Raw genomic sequence first — 17,081 nt, 5'->3', positions numbered from 1 at the left:
CACCGGAAGCGCAGGGAGCGCCCAGCGCCCGGCCCGCCCGCGAGCTCCCCTCTGCCGCCCCCTCCCGGCCGCCCAGGGCCAGGGCGGCGCCCGCAGAGCCGTCACTTCCGCCGCCGCAGCCAGCGCCCCCTCCCACCCCGGGCATTTCCGGGCAGGAGGCGGCGGGGTCTCCCGCAGCGCCAGGCTGCTCTAGGCCGCGACACCTCCGTAGCTGCCGGCGGAAGTTAGGTCGGCCGGTCCGTGCCTCCCCGAGAAAGAGAAAGCCGCCTCCACGCCGGAAGCGGAAGCAAGGGAGCCAAACGTCGGAAAGATGGCGGCGAGCGGCGAGGCCCGTGCCGGCCCGGGGTCGACCGTGTGCGTCCTGGTGCTGGGCATGGCCGGCTCCGGCAAGACCGCCCTCGTGCAGGTAAGCGGCGGCGCTGGGGCGCTGGGCTGCCCCGGGCGCGCCCGAAGGGCTCGGTGCCGCCCGGCGCCGGACGCTGCGCGAGCCCGCTCTCGAGGGGCGCCCCCCGGTGCTCGCGCTGACGCACCCCGCTTCCCCTGCAGAGGCTCGCCGCGCACCTGCATGGGCGGCACGCTGCTCCGTACATCATCAACCTGGACCCGGCTGTGCACGAGCTGCCTTTCCCGGCCAACATTGGTGAGTTGGGTCCGACCGCTGCCAGACGGAGGCTCCTTTGCCCCAGCCTCCCGCAGCTGGAACAGATACGGCGAAGTTGCCATGCCTTTGCTCAGGAAAAGGACTACTGACGGAAAAGAACTTGGCTCCTCCGGTGCTGGAGCAGGGGGCTGGAGATGGCGTATTCCTCCTTCGTTTGTAGGCAAGGAAGGGCCCTGCGTTTCTTGATACTGTAATGTGTTTTCTTTTTTATCTTTGTTTTATTTTACCGTTTATTGCTTAGGCTGCCCTGAAAGCTTTGGTTGCAAAGTGACACATACATGGAATGAATAATAATAAGAGATTAGTTTGATTGCGTTGCCGAAGTGTCTTTTCCAGTAGTAGAAAAAGAGGGATGAGGTGGCCCCATTCCATATTCCAATGGCTTGACCCTTTCTTGGTGGTTTCCAGGGGTTTGATTGGGACTCCCCTTGTTGAGCTTGAGGGGGTGTTGGTAAATGTTAGACTTTTTCTTTTTGAGTTCAGATGATATGAAAGTAGTTAAATGTATTTGTGAAATAGAAGGGAAGGTTGAGGAGATATTCGCAGAAATGCATAAAGAAGCATATGGAAAGACCAAGGGAATGGAATGTGGCATCGAACTGGCAGTTTTTGCTAAGAGAAGTGACCTATTTATTATAATGTCTCTACATCTGTTCTGAGCCAGGCTGTTATATGATAGCTGTGATAGTGGTGCTGGATGACTGGATGGGGATAAACAGTAACTTCTTTTTTCATTTTTTGTTTTTCAAGATATTCGGGACACGGTGAAGTACAAAGAAGTCATGAAGCAGTATCCTTGGTTCAGTGGGCTGTTTTTGAAGAACTATATTGACCATACAAGGCCATCATGGGTGGTGGGGTGGGATTGTGGAGTGGCTGGGAATAGAGGAGCAAACGCATTTGTGGGATAAATTACAAATGACATTAGAAAGGGCTCTGACTCATGGCTGACTATCCTGTTTCTTTCCTGTTGTTTAAAGTTTAGGAGGAAGTTGTTATCATTGGCACAAAGGACACTTTTCTTTTATCTCTAGTCAGAAACTCTAGCCAGTACCAACTGCTTTTGGTTCCTGATTGCCAGGCATGTGCTAGATGCTACTCTAAATGGTATCCTGTTAACCAAGAGTTTCTGATCACTGTCAGGTCTGAAGAAAGTGTCTATCTCTTTTTAAAAGTTATATTAACTACTTTATTGCCAGAAACATAATCTGATGAGTCTGTTGGGCTTTTCTACTGTCTAGACAAAAACATCCTTGGATAAGAAATGTTCTGTTTTGTCCTGGTGCTCACCTGGGCTTTCTTTAGCCACAAGAGAGTGCAGCGTGATGGTCTGGACATGAAGTGGCAGCAGAGCATCAGAAGAGCCCCACTGGGAAAGACCAAAAGGCTGTTTTAATCTAGCATCCTGTTTCTCACGGTGGCAAGGCAGATAGAGTGGAACATAAGGGCATTGGCTCTATCCTGCCGTTGTTCCACATCAGTTCCTACTGAGAGGCACAATGGAAGTAACGTACAGCTATCGTGACATAACTAGTGATATAAACCTATGTCTACTCCCCTTTTAAAGCCTTCCAAAGTGGTAGCCTTCACCACATTCTGTGAAAGCAGACTCAGCATTTGCACCGTGTGTTGTGTGAACAGCTGCTGCTTTTTGTCTGTCTGGCATCTTTTGCAAGTCAGTGTTATTGGATATTTTTCAGTTCTAATATTATGGTTAAAGGAGAAAAACTGTCCACTTTCTCCACACTGTGAATCATTATATAGAATTCTAACATCTTTCTCTTTATAGTTGTTTTTCTAAATTAAATATTTTGAAATGCTGTGACCATTTTTAGAAGAGTTGCTTCAGGCTGATGACACTTTTTTGTGGAGCCCAAATAATTTATACTGGTAACTTCTGCACACTGCATGGCAGTACAAGTGCAGCCCAACAAGTGCAGCTTTTGTTGCAGCATTTGAGCCTTTGCTGGAACCAGTTGTTGAGATAAACGTCTTAGTGAATACACAGTATTTCAATGCTAGCCGTCTGGCTATTTTGAGTGGACTGCTCCTGTTCTAAAGAGAAACTTTTCAAGTAGTTCTTAAATATGGCTTCCTGCTCTTATGGGAAAGGGCTGGGAAGAAATACTCAGGCACTACTGAAAGATCTATTCCAACCTTTCCTGAACACACTCCAGGTATGGGCTAGGCCCAAATGGTAGCATTGTGACCTCCCTCAATCTTTTTGCCACAAGATTTGATCAGGTACATGATTGCTTAGTTGAATTCCCTGCACTTTGCTATGTGTCGTTTGGCTTTGTAGCTGCTGAATATTCTTTGATTGTCTAGGGATGTGTGCTTGGTGTGTGCTCATCCTATTGCTGTTGCAGGTTTCTATGTTTTTCCACTGAAAAGTTTAAATGTACCAGCATAATTCTGTAGAGCTGTGGATCCCTGGCTTTGTTAAAACAGATGCTTTGCGAACTCCAGCTATCATTTCTAATATTAAACCATCTTTTTCTCTCTCATTCTTGTCAGGTGATGAAGTTTATTGAAAAACGACAGACTGCATCCCAGTGAGTTGTTGAGAAAGTTTGATACTATTCTAGGGTGGGGATGGAAGATGGGAGCATTCAGGTGCTAGGATTGTGCATATATACTTCACTTTGTACTGAGCTACCTTATTTCAGTGATGCATATCAAACATGAAACACAAACTAAATGATAGGAAAAAATAGCTGATAATACCTCCCAAATTGAAAGTTGAGGACAAAATAAGAGTTTCTGTTCAAATCCCTAACAGGCCAATGGGATCAGGGAACAAAGGAAGTTTCAGGGCATGGCATTTCAGAGCCTTGCCCAGCAAAGGAACTGTCCTGTATTCCGGCCAAATGAACCTCAAGATACTGATAGGTGAGGCTATTGGCGGGCCAGTGGGCCTGTCCCAGTGATATCAGGGACTGGGCAGGGGTGCATGTATTCCAGGTACCCTGTTTTAAGCCTTTGAAGCCTGGCCTTAAGACTTTAAAGCAGTAAAGTAAATTGGACTAAGAAGCAGACCATCAGATGCTAAATATGATATAAGAATGTTTCGTTCCTTTCATAGAGCATCTGCAAAGACTGAATGATGCCATCCCCATTCCAAAATCATGCTGAAAACCAGAATGACATTGAGATAGATGATTGTCATGTTCCAGAAACCCTGGAGTTGAGCCACCACCATGGACTCAAGCATCTTTCCTGCAGTGGGATTTTGGAGACCTTAGGGTCTTCTCTTGGGTGGACTGATGAATTACTGGGATAGAGCAGATTCTCAAGCAGCCACCTCCTGAGGCAGGCACAGTACTCTTTGGCAGTCTTAGTCAGTGTCTGATGACATGGGTTTTCCAGAAAAAGTCGAGAAGTAGCATTTTTCAATGCCCTTACTAATGTTATCTGATTTAGCATATTAGTTTCACGAAGCCGGGAAAGAACTTCCTGATAATTAGAATAGCACAACAATGGAACCAATTCCCTAAGGAGACTGTGGGCTCTTCTACACTTGAGACATTCAAGATGCAGCTGGGATCCTTTGACTTGGAGTCCTATACTGATCAAAGGCTTGGACCCAATGGCTCTCTGGTCTCTTCCAACTCTAATATTCTACGCTTTACTCATTTTTATTCCCCAATATACATTATACTTGAGTAAGCACATAAACAAACAGAAACAGAGCGAGTCAGGAGGGACCTCCTGGGCCATCTAGTCTGACCCCCGGCACCAGCCGGCTTCACTCACGACATGCCCACCATGTGCACGTCCAGCCTATCCTTGAACACCCGCACCGATGGGACCTCAACGACCTCTCGTGGAAGCCCATTCATACCTTTGGGGTTCTAACTGTCAGGAAGCACTTCCTGGCATCCAAATTGAACCTTGATAAAATATTTCCTATTGAGTTACCCGAACTAAAATTTAATGTCATTTTTAAGTGCAGCATAAATAAATCAGACATACTCCAATGGCTACAACATATTTGAGTTAAATTTTTTGTTTAGGGAGAAAATAAATGTACTATATGATATTGCATACATGATGTATTTAATCATATTGAAAGCTTATTATGGAAATCGTTTCATCAGAACAGGCACTAGCATATATTTTCTTATGATGTTAGCTTGTGTTAAAAAAGCTACTCTTGACATAACATGTTTTTAGGATATATAGCCAAGGAAAGCCGACAATGTCTATATCAAAGCTGAATTTTCTTTTGTTAGAGGTAATTGCAGCACCTTCAGCAAGTGCCATGTGAGGATTCTGGAGTGAGGGTGGGAATCTGTCAGACTTTCTCCCAGCTTGGTTGCCTGAACTCAGCCCTGCTTTCTCTCTGCTCTGGGCTTGACTTGCATCTGGCAGAAGGCAAGTCCCGCTGCTGCATACGTAGAATCGTAGAACGGTAGAGTTGGAAGGGGCCAGAAAGGTTATTAGGGCCAAGCCCCTGCCGCCGCAGGTCACCATCCCACTCGGATGACTGTCCGGTTAGTGAGGCCAGCTTGTGTGCACGCCATCCATGTGCCTGCTGTGCAAGCAGAGTTCTGCTTCCACACGCGTGACTTTGTCTGCTTTGCACAAGGGCATTTCCGCACAAGGAAAAGGCTGCCTGGGATTCCTGAGCATTTGCGGGCTTGACTTCAGCCTGGCTTACTTCCTAGCCAGGAACGGGCATAGGAAAGAAATCCTGTGAGTGCAGGAAAGCCAGGTCCCTGCTGAATCTTTGCATCGCTCCCTTCAGCTTCACTGTCACACCGCACTGTTAATTGGTTCCAAGTCAGCTTGAGAATATCCAGTGGGGTCAGACTAGATGGCCCCTTCTGACTCGCTCTGTTTCTGTTTTAAAGGGTAGATGATGGTCTGAGCACAAGCTGAGGAAATTGGGCAGGAGGGCGCTGCTGCCCTCGGGTCATCTTGCGGAATTGCATGGGCAATTGATTGAGCACTGCGTGGAGAGACTGCTGGCTAGATGGACATTTGGTCCCGTTTTCTCCCGTGAAACAAGTCATTGCGGCCTTTGTTGTGACTTTCCTTCACCTTTGTGTTGAACGGTGTTAACAATAGAGGCAAATACACTGTATATAAGAATGCTGCTTCCGACTTAGCCAGGACCCCAGTGCACCATGTGCAGGAAAGGTGGTCACATCTTGTTTTCAGTTCTCCTGTAGGTAACTGAGCCCTAGGCATTGTCAGTACTTGCTTTACAATAATAACTTATAGATGTTCATAAACTTACTGAGCTTGATGCATTACTGCACAACAGCCCAGCCACCTGTGGATAAGCACCGACCTATATGGAATGGGAAGTTTTCCAAGGAAAAACATAGCATTGGCCAATTTTCCATCCTATATCTATGTCAGTGACTGGATTGATGAGGGAAGAGGCTGGGCAAGAACTTGCTTTCTTCTAAGGAGAGACAGCCATGATGGGACCCAGCTTCGTGTTCTGCAGGCTGTGGCCCACATTTAATTTTGGAGGCTCAGCATGTGGCGGGGTTGTGCAACGCCTGTCATCACTGTTTGTTGTGTGTGGGACAGAGCAAGTCCTTTCTCTTGCAGATACGTACTGATTGACACCCCAGGACAAATTGAGGTTTTCACCTGGTCTGCCTCAGGTACCATCATCACTGAAGCTCTGGTGAGTGCCGTCTGCGCAGCCTGCTTCTATAGGGAAGGGCACCTGGGGGAGGATAGCCCAGGTTTCCTCATGCTTATTCTGGGATGCGCCCATTTAGGCATCCTGCTACCCATCTGTGGTGGTTTATGTGATGGACACATCTCGCAGCACCAGCCCTGTCACCTTCATGTCCAACATGCTGTATGCCTGCAGGTAAGAGACCTCTGCTTGCCTGTTTGTTTTTCCTCTCTCCCTGTCTTTCTGAGAAGCTATTGCTTTCTTTCAGTCATTTTTAATTACGTAGAGTAGCTGAATTCTCAACGTGGCATTCATTTGTTACCCATTTTATTAGCTATATTATGGCTCTCCAAAAACCTGTCTCTGGTAGCTTATTAAAATGAACTTCCCTATTGTATGACAATTAAAACTAAAATGTAACATTGGCAGGAATATAAATCCACATAAAACTCCAATAAATCTAGAGGATTTATAGAAAATAAGCACAAAAAATATAAGCATCCTGAGTTAAAAGCCTTGGCAAATGAGATATTCCAGTGCCAGGCTTACAGAATTGTCTGATCATGATTTCATCCCAGCAGACAGGAGAAAACCAGAAAAGACCCTGACAGGTAAATAGAAGGTATAGGCAAGCTTATAGAGGATTGTCAAAACCTACATAGCCAAAATAAGCACCTTGCTCTTGGAATGTACAAGAAGCCAGACAGAAGTCCTTTCCGCACAGACGAACCGTTCCGAGCCACCCACGGTCCTCGGGTGCATTTGGTGCCCTGCAATCAGTCCCGGTGCTGGGGCAGTCCTTGGGAGTCCATCTGGTCCCTCCTCAAGCTTGGACCAAAGCGCTCATCTTCCCTGAGTATGGGTCTTGCTGGTAGGGGCTGCTGGAACTGGAGGGTACCAGGTTGGGGATGGCTGAGCAAGTCCTGCCTGAGCTCAGTGCAGGCTCTGCACGGCAGGCTGTCGCGCTGGCAGCTGGCCACCCAGCCTCTGCCTCATGACTTCTGGGGAAGGGGCGCCCACCACACCCAAAGCAGGCCACTGTTCCACTGCTAAAGGGCTCTTGCTTAGGGCCTTTCTTCTGATGGCTGGCTGAAATCTGCTTTCCTACAACTTCGGCCAGCATCTGCCTGGCAGAAACTGCGCATGGTTGTGCACCAACTTCTGCGCTACAGCCTCTCATATATTTGAAGACTGCAATTATGCTGCGGGAGCTAATGGCCATTGTGGGATGGTGGCATCTGGATGTTCATGTCATTTGCTGACTTCGGGAGATGTAGGTTTTCCTGTGTGAGGCTTTCCTTACCCTTCTCTCTTCTTTTTAGTATCCTGTACAAAACAAAGCTTCCATTTATTGTGGCCATGAACAAGGTGAGTTGATCTCTGATCCCGGTGTGTTTACCCTTTTCCAAGTTCCATTTTTAATTCCAAGTGAAAACGCGTTTCCAGGTTGTGTGTTTCAGTCTCCTTTTCCTGCGTCCTCTGTCTGTGTTTTCCTATGCTCACCATTTTTCTTCTTGCTTGTTAAAAAGCCGTCTACAAAATCAGAGGGGGGAGGGTCATCTGAGCTGCCATTGGACACCTGGTGGGTTCACCTGGAAAACAAACTGAGGTGCTGACAGAGAGTGCTGGCATAGGAGTGGTGCTCATTGGCCTTTGCCACTGCAGCAGCGGAAGGCGGCAAGCAAAGATGCAGGGAGCTCTGTGCAGAGGAGGATGTGGCCTGGGCCCCGGGCCCATTGAAGGCTGTGCGGAAAGAGGCCTCAGCAAGAGGAGGAGGAGACGTCACAAGACCGTGCTTGGGCACTTGGCTGGGTGCTGGCAGATGCACTTCCAGTGTGTACACTGAGACAATTACTTTGGCCCACTGCACCTTGGTGATCGCTCTTGGATCATGCTTGCCTTCCTGTGCTGGGGCTTCAGGGCCTTTCCATTTGTTTTCCAGACTCGTTGCATTGGCTGTGAGTGCCGCACTTTGCTCTGCTCTGTTTCCCTGCAAAATAGCAGCGGCCACGTCCGTTGCTGTGCTTCCTTCTTTGTCCCACGAGTCCTTGGCTCAGTTCTTAGCTCTGGTCTTTGCCTCCCTCCTGGCACTTCCAAAATTAGTTCCGGGAGAGGCTGAAGCCTCCTCTCTGACTTGAACCAGGAGATCCTTTCAAATTAAAGAACTTGCCACAAATAAGTGCCAACAAGAAACTTTATTTCTTGCATGGTTTATTTATTTATTTAAAGTTTTTATATGCCGTCCCCTTGCTACATAGCCTTGCGACGGCTCACAATCCATTAACACCATTTAAACCGTTAATACCATTTGGATGTAGGAGCAAGACAACAATTGGTTTTGGCAACTTTCCTTATCCCAGCTGGTTAATTTGTTTAATTCCTGGTAACACAAAGAGATTTACATTTGCTTTCGGGAGTTGTTACTCACATTATCAACAAGCAAACTTCCTGATAATCTTTCCTGTCTTTTGGGACATAGAATCACAAAGCTAGTGGAGGCGACAGTATTCCAGCTGAGCTATTCAAAATCTTAAAGGACGATGCAGTAAAAGTGCTACACTCAATATGCCATCAAATCTGGAAAACTCAACAGTGGCCACAGGATTGGAAAAGGTCAGTTTGCATTCCGATCCCAAAGAAGGGCAATGCCAAAGAATGTTCAAACTACTGCACCATTGCACTCATTTCACATGCTCAAAATCCTACAAGCTAGGCTCCAGCAGTATGTGGACCGAGAACTACCAGAAGTACAGGCAGGATTTCAAAGAGGGAGAGGAACTAGAGATCAAATTGCCAACTTATGCTGGATCATGGAGAAAGCTAGGAAGTTCCAGAAAAACATCTGCTTCATTGACTATGCTAAAGCCTTTGATTGTGTGGATCACAACAAATTGTGGCAAGTTCTTAAAGAGATGGGAGTACCAGACCATCTTATTTGTCTCTTGAGAAACCTGTTTGCGGGTCAAGAAGCAACAGTGAGAACTGGACATGGAACCACTGATTGGTTCAAAATTGAGAAAGGAGTTTGGCAAGGCTGTACACTGTCGCCTTGCCTATTTAACTTATATACAGAGCACATCGTGAGAAAGGCGGGGCTAGATGAATCACCAGTTGGAAGTAAAATTGCCTGGAGAAATATCAACAACCTCAGATTCAAAGATGATACCACTCTCATGGCAGAAAGTGAAGAGGAACTAAAGAGCCTCTTGATGCGGGTGAAGGAGGAGAATGCAAAAGTTGGTTTGAAACTCAACATTAAGAAAACTAAGATCATGGCATCCGGTCCTCTCACTTCCTGACAAATAGATGGGGAAGAAATGGAAGTAGTGACAGATTTTATTTTCCTGGGCTCCAAGATCACCGCAGATGGGGACTGCAGCCAAGAAATTAAAAGACGCTCCTGTGGAGGAAAGCTATAGCAAATCTAGACAGCATACTAAAAAGCAGAGACATCACCCTGCCAACAAAAGTGCATATAGTCAAGGTTATGGTTTTCCCAGTTGCAATATATGGCTGTGAAAGTTGGACCATAAGGAAGCGCCGAAGAATTGAGGCCTTTGAATTGTGGTGCTGGAGGAGACTCCTGCGAGTCCCCTGGACCGCAAGGTGATCAAACCGGTCAGTCCTAGAGGAGATCAACCCTGACTGCTCTTTAGAAGGCCAGCTACTGAAGCTGAAGCTCAAATACTTTGGCCACCTAATGAGAAGGAAGGAGTCCCTGGAGAAGAGCCTAATGCTGGGAACAATAGATGGCAAAAGGAGAAGGGGACAGCAGAGGATGAGGTGGCTGGATGGAGTTACTGGGGCAGTGGGGCTGAGCTTAGGTGGCCTCCGGGGGATGGAGGACAGGAAGGCCTGGAGGAATGTTGTCCATGGGGTCATGATGGGTCGGATACGACTTTGCCACTAACAACAAGAAGGCCATCATGTCCAACCCCTTGTTGCAGGACACTAAGTTAGAGCATTCAGCAAGGGAGAGCCCACAGCTTCCCAGTTAATAGCGTCCATTGTTGTATGGCTCTGGCAGTGAGGAAATTCTTCTTGGTGTCTAGTCTGAATCTGGTTATTTTAACTTGAATCCATTATTCAGTGTCCTGCACTCTGGAATGAATGAGAAGAGATCTTGCCCTTCCCCTTTGTGGCAGCCTTTCAGGTGCTTGCAGAGTTCTCACCTCAGTCGTCTTCTGAGGCTGAACATGCCCAGTTCTCAGTCTTTCCTCTTAGGGCTCTGCCTCCAGGCCCTGAATCATCCTTGCCGCCCTCCTCTGCACCCTTTCTAGCTTTTCTTTATCTCTAGGTGCCCAGAGCTGAACGCAGCACTCCAGGTGAGGCCTGACTAGTGCCGAGTGCAGGGGAGCTCGTACTTCACATGTTTTGGAAGCAATGTTTCTGTTAATGCATCCCAAAATAGTGTTTGCCCTTTTTGCAGCTGGATCACATGGTTGACTCACACACAGCTTGTGATCTACAGCAGCCCCAAGAGCCTTCTTTTTCAGTATTGTTGAGTCAACTATTTCCATCTGATTTGATTCCTTGTTCCTAAGAAGAGGTCTTGGCATTTGTCCCTATTGGATTTCATTCTGCTGCTCTCTGCCCAGCATTCTAACCTATCGAGATCAGTCTGTATCATATCTCTGTCTTCCAGGGTATTTGCTGTTCCACCCTGCTTTGTTGTTGTCATCTGCAAATTCAATTATCTTTCCTCACACTTCTTCTAAATCATTACTAAAAATGTACTGGCCCCAGGACACAACCCTGGACCCCCCGGCTTGTCGCCTCTCCCCAGTTTGAGAATATGCCTTTAATAAGTACTCTTTGCGTCCAATTTTGCAGCCAGTTGTGGATCCACCTAATGGTTGTACTTTCTAGCCTGCCTTTTGCTATTTTGGTAATGTAGCTGCCTGTTCCCCAAATTAAAGCCTGGGTCTCTGGCTCCTAAAAATGTAAGTCTTAGAATCATAGACGAGTAGAGCTGGAAAGGGCCAGGAAGGCCCTTGGGACCAAGCCCCTGCTGGTGGAGGACACCAATTGCTAGGCCTAGGTGAACAGTGGGTGGCCTGTCTGTTTTAATTAATATGCAGCACCTTAGTGACCTCTTCCTGGCCCCTCCTGAGTGCCTTCTCAATGGGTGGGCATCCTCTTGGCCTGTTAGGATGGGTCAAAGAGTGACCACCCTTACGTCCTAGGACCCACCCCTTATCAGCCCTGCTAATGCCCTTCTGTCCTCACATAGCAGCAGTTGGAGCTTATGCTTTGTTGGCTGCTCTCCCCAGTACACTTTGCCGCCTGATCTCTGTCGGCTGTGCTGCTGGAAAAAGGTGCTCAATATAAGTGGGTCATTTCCCTTGTCTGGAGTGCTTGAGGAGGCTCCGCCGACCTGTCCATTCCAGCTGATGGAAGTACAGAAATGAAATTGCCAGGATTTGTTCTTGAGGAGCCCGTGTTGGCTTCTAGGAATTACTGTATTGTCTTCAAGGTGTTTGCAGACTGTTTTATAATTTGCTCTAGAATTTTTCCAGGGATTGATGCCAGACTGATTAGTCCGTAGTTCCCAGGTTTATCTTTTTTTCCCTTTCTTGTAGATAGGAACAACAGAAGCCCTTCTCCAGTCATCTGGCCTTCCTTGTGTCTTTCATGAATTCTCAAAGAAGATAGTGGTTCTGAGAATTCTTTCTCTAACTGTTTTATGACTCTGGGTTGAAGTTCATCGGACCCTGGAGATGTGAACTCATTTAGCCCAATTAGAAGATCCTTGACCATTTGCCCGTCAGCCTGGGCTGCCATCCTGCCCCTTCAGCATCTACTTCACCTTTGTCAGAAGGGCTGTAGTTCTTCCTTTGGGAGAAGACTGAGCCAAAGTAGGTGCTGAGTATTTCTCAGTTCTTCTGCCTTTACTTTGCCATCTGTTCCTGTTGTTCCATCCACAGGAAGTACTTGAACTCCCTTCTCTTTTGTCTGTCTTTTACTTTGGATGTATTTGAAGAAGGCTCTCTTGTTTAGCCTTCCTGACAGCATCCCTGCACTTCCTTGCTACTTGCTGATGTTCTTCCTTTGTAATCTGACTTTCCTTCCTCTTCCTATACAAGCCTAAACTTTCTTGTTAACCTTTCCCTCAACATCTCTGATTGATCCTTTCCTCATCCCTTCCAAGCAGGGTTCAGTTTCAAGCCCTCCTGGCAAGGGCACGAGATTCCTTGGAACATTCCAGTCCTCATTAAGGGTGCCTAGTCCCCTGCCAGGAGTCCTTCAGTTTGGACTGTGGACTGTGGCCCCCTACTGAACTTCTCCTAGTGACTCCTAGCTTCTGCGTTGCCAGTTTCCCGCTTTCCCTGCCAGTGCCTTGACCTTCGATGGGCAGGAGCATTGCCCAGGCAGGCGTTGGGGCTGAAAAATGTGCTGGCCCTTGGATGGCAGGAGGGCTGGCTGTGCAGGTCTGTTCGCAGGAGGGGTTGCTGGGCAGCCTGACCTGCTTTCTCCCACTCTGAGCTGAGGGGGGTGGTTCTTTTCTGGGACCCTTTTGGGCAAGTTGTTTGCTCAAAGAGAAGTTTGGGTGTAGGTGTGGGAGCTAGGCAGCAGTCGGTCTGGTCTCCCTCCTTCCCTTTTGTCAAGGGCACTCTTTTACTTGCTTGTTTCCAGGGGAGAGTCAGATATCTGAATTGGACACCAATTTTTTCTTTTAATCAGGGGATATCACAAACCTGGCTGAGCGAAAAGCTTCCAACTATTTAGCCTGCCTTTGAGTGAGAAGATGGGTCAGCTGTCAGTCAGCCCTGACACCTCTAGGGAGAACCGAGAGCCAGGCAGCGCAGCAGGGCCAGTGGTCCTCGCCTGGGGCTATCAGGGCATGAGGTGGGAATGCCAGCTACTGCCAAGCTGCGGAGAGAGGCTCTGTCCCTGAGGTGAGACTAGCCATCTTGCCTTCTCTTCTGTCTTGCTTCAGACAGACATCATTGACCATAGCTTTGCTGTGGAATGGATGCAAGACTTTGAAGCTTTTCAGGATGCCCTTAATCAGGAAGCCACCTATGTCAGTAACCTGACTCGCTCCATGAGCCTGGTTCTGGATGAATTCTACAGTTCACTCAAGGTGGGTGCTTTTCTTGTCCTTCCTGGGTGGCCAGTGGGTTTACCTTTTTTTTTTTTAAATAGTTGGAGATTTCTAACCAATACGGTGTTCCAGTGCTTGTGGAGATGTGATCACCACTTTTCAGCATGCATGTCCACACACACGTTGGTACAATCTCATCCATGTAGTCTATGAGGCCGCTTGAGCTACCTTCTTTCCACCTTCCTAGCCTTAAATCCTAAATGTCATTCATATATGCATTTATTTAAAATATTTAGACGCTGACTTCCTGAACCAGATTCACTCAGGGAAAACATGGAAAATCATTTTAAATTACAACTTTTAATGTATGTATCTTTTGCACTTTAAATATTAATACCAATACAAAGCTATTTTCAAGCTGTGGCAAAACGTTTTTCCAGCACACACTTCAACTACAATCCATTGTAAACAGATGAGTTTTTAAAATGCCTTTAAGAGAGGGTGACTACAGGGTGTTTGGCAGAGTTCTGCCCACTATATCCTGAGCGTGTGATGTGTTGCTAGATACGGGGGAAAGAAGGGACGGGTGTGTTCAGAAGCCCCACTCTCCTTTCGGAGGCAGCCTTCATCTTGCCCTCAGTTTCCACTCGCACATTCCCTGCTGAAAGTGAGGGACTTTCTCTTGCAGGTGGTAGGTGTCTCTGCTGTCCAGGGAACAGGGCTGGATGAATTTTTTGAACATGTGTCCAAAGCTGTGGATGAATATGAACGGTGAGTCCTCGGGCAGCTACTGTCCAGGTGTAGCCTGAACAGGGGGCTGTCTGGCGCCCCTGGCTGGTAGTTCCTCTGGTTGCTTGTGGGGAGCTCACATCAGTTGTCCGGCATAGCCGTGATTTAGAAGCCTCTTCTTCATGTTGGCCTGAGGCCTGGGGCTGTTTGTTCGCCCCATATGGTGCCCCATATGGCCCTGGCACTGCTTGTCTGCCCCATCCAGTGAGTCCTCTTGGGCAGGGCAGGGGCCTTTGGTGAGACCGGTGCGCATCCCTTGCCGTTTGTGCCGCTATGGGGCCCGCCGGAGGAGCTCCTTTCCCATGGCGGGTGCCGGTCAGCTCCTGCTCGTGATGCTTGTTTCCCTGCAGTGCTGCTGGCCACACAAGGAGCACCCCTGGGTCCCAAAGCTGCTGGCTGGTGGCCAGAGCCTGAGTCAGGTTGCCCACAGTGACGTGCATGGAGCTCACTCCTTTCCCTCCCTGCAGAGAGTACCGCCCGGAGTATGAGCGCCTCAGGAAGAAGCGGGTGAGTCTTGCGCTGCCCTCTGTGAGGTGTGGGTCTTTATTGCCAGCTCCTTCTGGCAGGCCCAAGCGTGTTGCGTCGGCCTCACCTCCCACTTGTCCTTGCAGCCATGGTAAGGCTCAGGGGGGCCCCCTGGCTTCTCGCGAACAATGGGGGTGTTGCTTGGACAGAGGCAGAGGTGAGGTGGCCCCTTGCTGAGCCAAGCAGGCAGAAAGGCGGCATTTCTTTGATTGCAGGAAAAAGTTCAAAGCCAGCGGCAGCGGGAGCAGCTGGTGCGTCTGCAGCATGACATGGGGCCCCTGGCCATGGATGGCAGCCCAGCAGCGTCCGGTATGAAAGAGCTATGGCTGTGTGGTTTGGCGGCATCCTTGAGAAACGGGTGGCAGCACCTAGAGAGGCGGAGGCAGCTGGCGATCTGGCTTCCTCGGCCATCGCTGCTTTTCAGCTACTGTGTAGCAAATGCCAGGGAGAGAGCTGGCCCCAAGGGCAGCTGGGCCTTCATGGGGAAGGGAGGGGTGCTGGCAGAGCAGGTGGGCGCCAGTGGAGTGGGAGGGCCTCGTACGGTGCCTTGGGGTGGACGTGGTTCCTGCTGCAGCAGCGTCGCCCTGCATGCCGTGCTTGCCAGCCCCCCACGGTGTGCCTGTGCCAGAGCCGTGCCCGCAAAGGTCCCCCGCAGTGTGCAGAGCTGGAGGCCCCCAGGAGGCTGAGGGGTCACCATGGGCAAGACGGGATTGGCAGCCACCTGGCTCTCGTTCCTAGGCTCGACAGCGGAGTCTTCACTGGGCCCCTCAGCACTGATTCTGACACGAGGCACTTTGGAGGAGGAAGAGGGGCAGGATGGGGGCCAAGAGAGCGATGCTGATGACATCGACCATGACGGTAGGGGAGGCTCAAAGCCCAGGAGCAGCTTATGAATGGTTGCGGGCGGGGAGCTGTGCTCATTCACAACTGGGATGAAGAGCTGCTGGGCCAGTGGTCAGCCTGGCCTGCCAGCTGGCCCACTGAACCTCCCCAGGGGATGCTCCGTGAGCCAGCTCTGCTCTTCCCGCTGGTCAGTGACTGGCGATAACGGAGAGCATTCTTAATGCCTGCTAGCTCATGTGCCCCACACCATCCTCAAGGGGTACATGAAGTCACCCTTGCCAAGGCACCAGTTCAAGGGCTGCTGCTTCCAGCTTAGAAACCCAGCTTTGTTGTGTGGGCTTCTCCCAGCTGGGGAAGAGGTGTTACGGATGGAGTGATCCCGCTTCTTCGGAACTGTTCCCTGCCCCAATATGCAGGTTATTGAGTCGTGCCCATTTACGGGGATCTTGGCAGATCTGCGGTAGAGTTGATGCTAATACTTAACAGAATTAGAAGAGTGGGCGGGCTGGGGAGGTCTGCTACGAGAAGGCATTCTGGGCCCCAGAGGTTTTCGTGGGCCCCAGTTTGCCAGGAGGTCTCTTGTGTGTCCTGCTGTAGTGACTGAGAAGAGCCATGAAGAACCTGCTTTCCAGAGCTTTTTACAGGAGGCTAAGCTGCGGTATCCAGCCAGGAGCAACCACTAGGAGAGGGCAGCAGCAGCTGCAGTGGGTGTGTGCGTGCAGGAGGCAGAGGAGGCCTGGCCAAGCCCCTTCTCCGGGCCTGCGGGACTCTGGTCTCCCCATGGCAGTTGGCCTTGGGAACACGGCTGAATCACCGTATGGGAGCTTTCCTGACTGGCAGGCACTGCCACTTCTGCAGATGGAAGTGACGTGGCTCCTTGGGAGCGTGTGTGAACTGTGAAGAGAGGCATCCTGTCAATTCCAGGCCACGTGTTGTGAATCCCACCTGCAGTGTTGACCACTTTCTATAACTTATGTGAAAAGGCCTATTTTGCTATAAATTGCTGGTGCAGCTCATTCTTTCTAGCTCAGCTCAAGGCACTCCATTCCCTCTACTACCTGTGATGAGCCAAGAGCAGAGCTGGTTAAGTTTTGCTTTCAGAACTATTAGGAATTGTGGGCTCAGATGAGGCTGCATTTCCCTGGCCCACCCTGAAAGGGCCTGAGGGGCTGTGGAGGGGGTGCAACGGCGGAGACAAAGCCTTCCATCAGAGGCCCCTGAATAAGCTGACGTGGGAGGACAGGCCGACTCCTGCTGTGTGCGCCCAGAACAAGAAGCAGAAGCAAGGTATAAGCTGGCGCTCTGCACGTAACAGCACATGTAAACATTGTGACAATCCCTGAAGAGGTGTGCCTCGTGTGCCTGCTTTTGTGTCATGGTAGTCATAGCAAGGGGGGGGGGTGTGCACACGTGTGTGTGTGTGTTTACTGTCTGCACAATGCAGTGGTTTCAGTTTGATGGGAACCAGGAAAGAGACCCAACTCCACGTGAAAATCACTTGCATTCAAGTCGGTCCTTGGGGTGCGTGACTTGCAAACCAGAGTCGTCGCCCTGCCTGTGCTGGATCCCGA

At 49.4% G+C, this 17,081-nt stretch overlaps 1 protein-coding gene across 2 annotated transcripts; it reads left to right on the top strand.

The window, feature by feature from the left end:
• Positions 1-150: 150 nt before the first annotated feature.
• GPN1 (GPN-loop GTPase 1) lies at positions 151-16,854 on the top strand. 2 transcript variants are annotated; one of them, XM_044421074.1, is made up of 14 exons: positions 152-406; positions 547-640; positions 1,412-1,451; positions 2,839-2,905; positions 3,179-3,216; positions 6,230-6,308; positions 6,406-6,500; positions 7,628-7,673; positions 13,246-13,392; positions 14,042-14,124; positions 14,610-14,649; positions 14,883-14,976; positions 15,406-15,525; positions 16,108-16,854. In XM_044421074.1, the coding sequence occupies exons 1-14, from the start codon at positions 311-313 to the stop codon at positions 16,191-16,193; spliced, it is 1,125 nt and encodes a 374-aa protein (XP_044277009.1). In that variant the 5' UTR covers positions 152-310; the 3' UTR covers positions 16,194-16,854. The 2 variants fall into 2 exon arrangements, with proteins under 2 accessions (XP_044277010.1, XP_044277009.1); XM_044421075.1 differs by lacking the exon at positions 547-640 and having other exon boundaries at positions 151-406.
• The last annotated feature ends 227 nt before the right edge of the window (positions 16,855-17,081 follow it).

This window comes from Varanus komodoensis, unplaced genomic scaffold (genome assembly GCF_004798865.1).
Source record: "Varanus komodoensis strain SLA01 unplaced genomic scaffold, ASM479886v1 scaffold114, whole genome shotgun sequence".
NCBI classification, from domain to species: domain Eukaryota; kingdom Metazoa; phylum Chordata; class Lepidosauria; order Squamata; family Varanidae; genus Varanus; species Varanus komodoensis.
This window is presented reverse-complemented; position numbering and strand designations above follow the sequence as displayed.

Excerpts from the sequence above, each read along its gene's own strand:
- GPN1 (XM_044421074.1), top strand. The coding sequence starts at position 311 with ATGGCGGCGAGCGGCGAGGCCCGTGCCGGCCCGGGGTCGACCGTGTGC. Across the intron at positions 2,906-3,178 it reads TTGCCACAAGATTTGATCAG|GTGATGAAGTTTATTGAAAA; the intron begins GTACATGATTGC and ends CATTCTTGTCAG. Across the intron at positions 13,393-14,041 it reads AATTCTACAGTTCACTCAAG|GTGGTAGGTGTCTCTGCTGT; the intron begins GTGGGTGCTTTT and ends TTTCTCTTGCAG.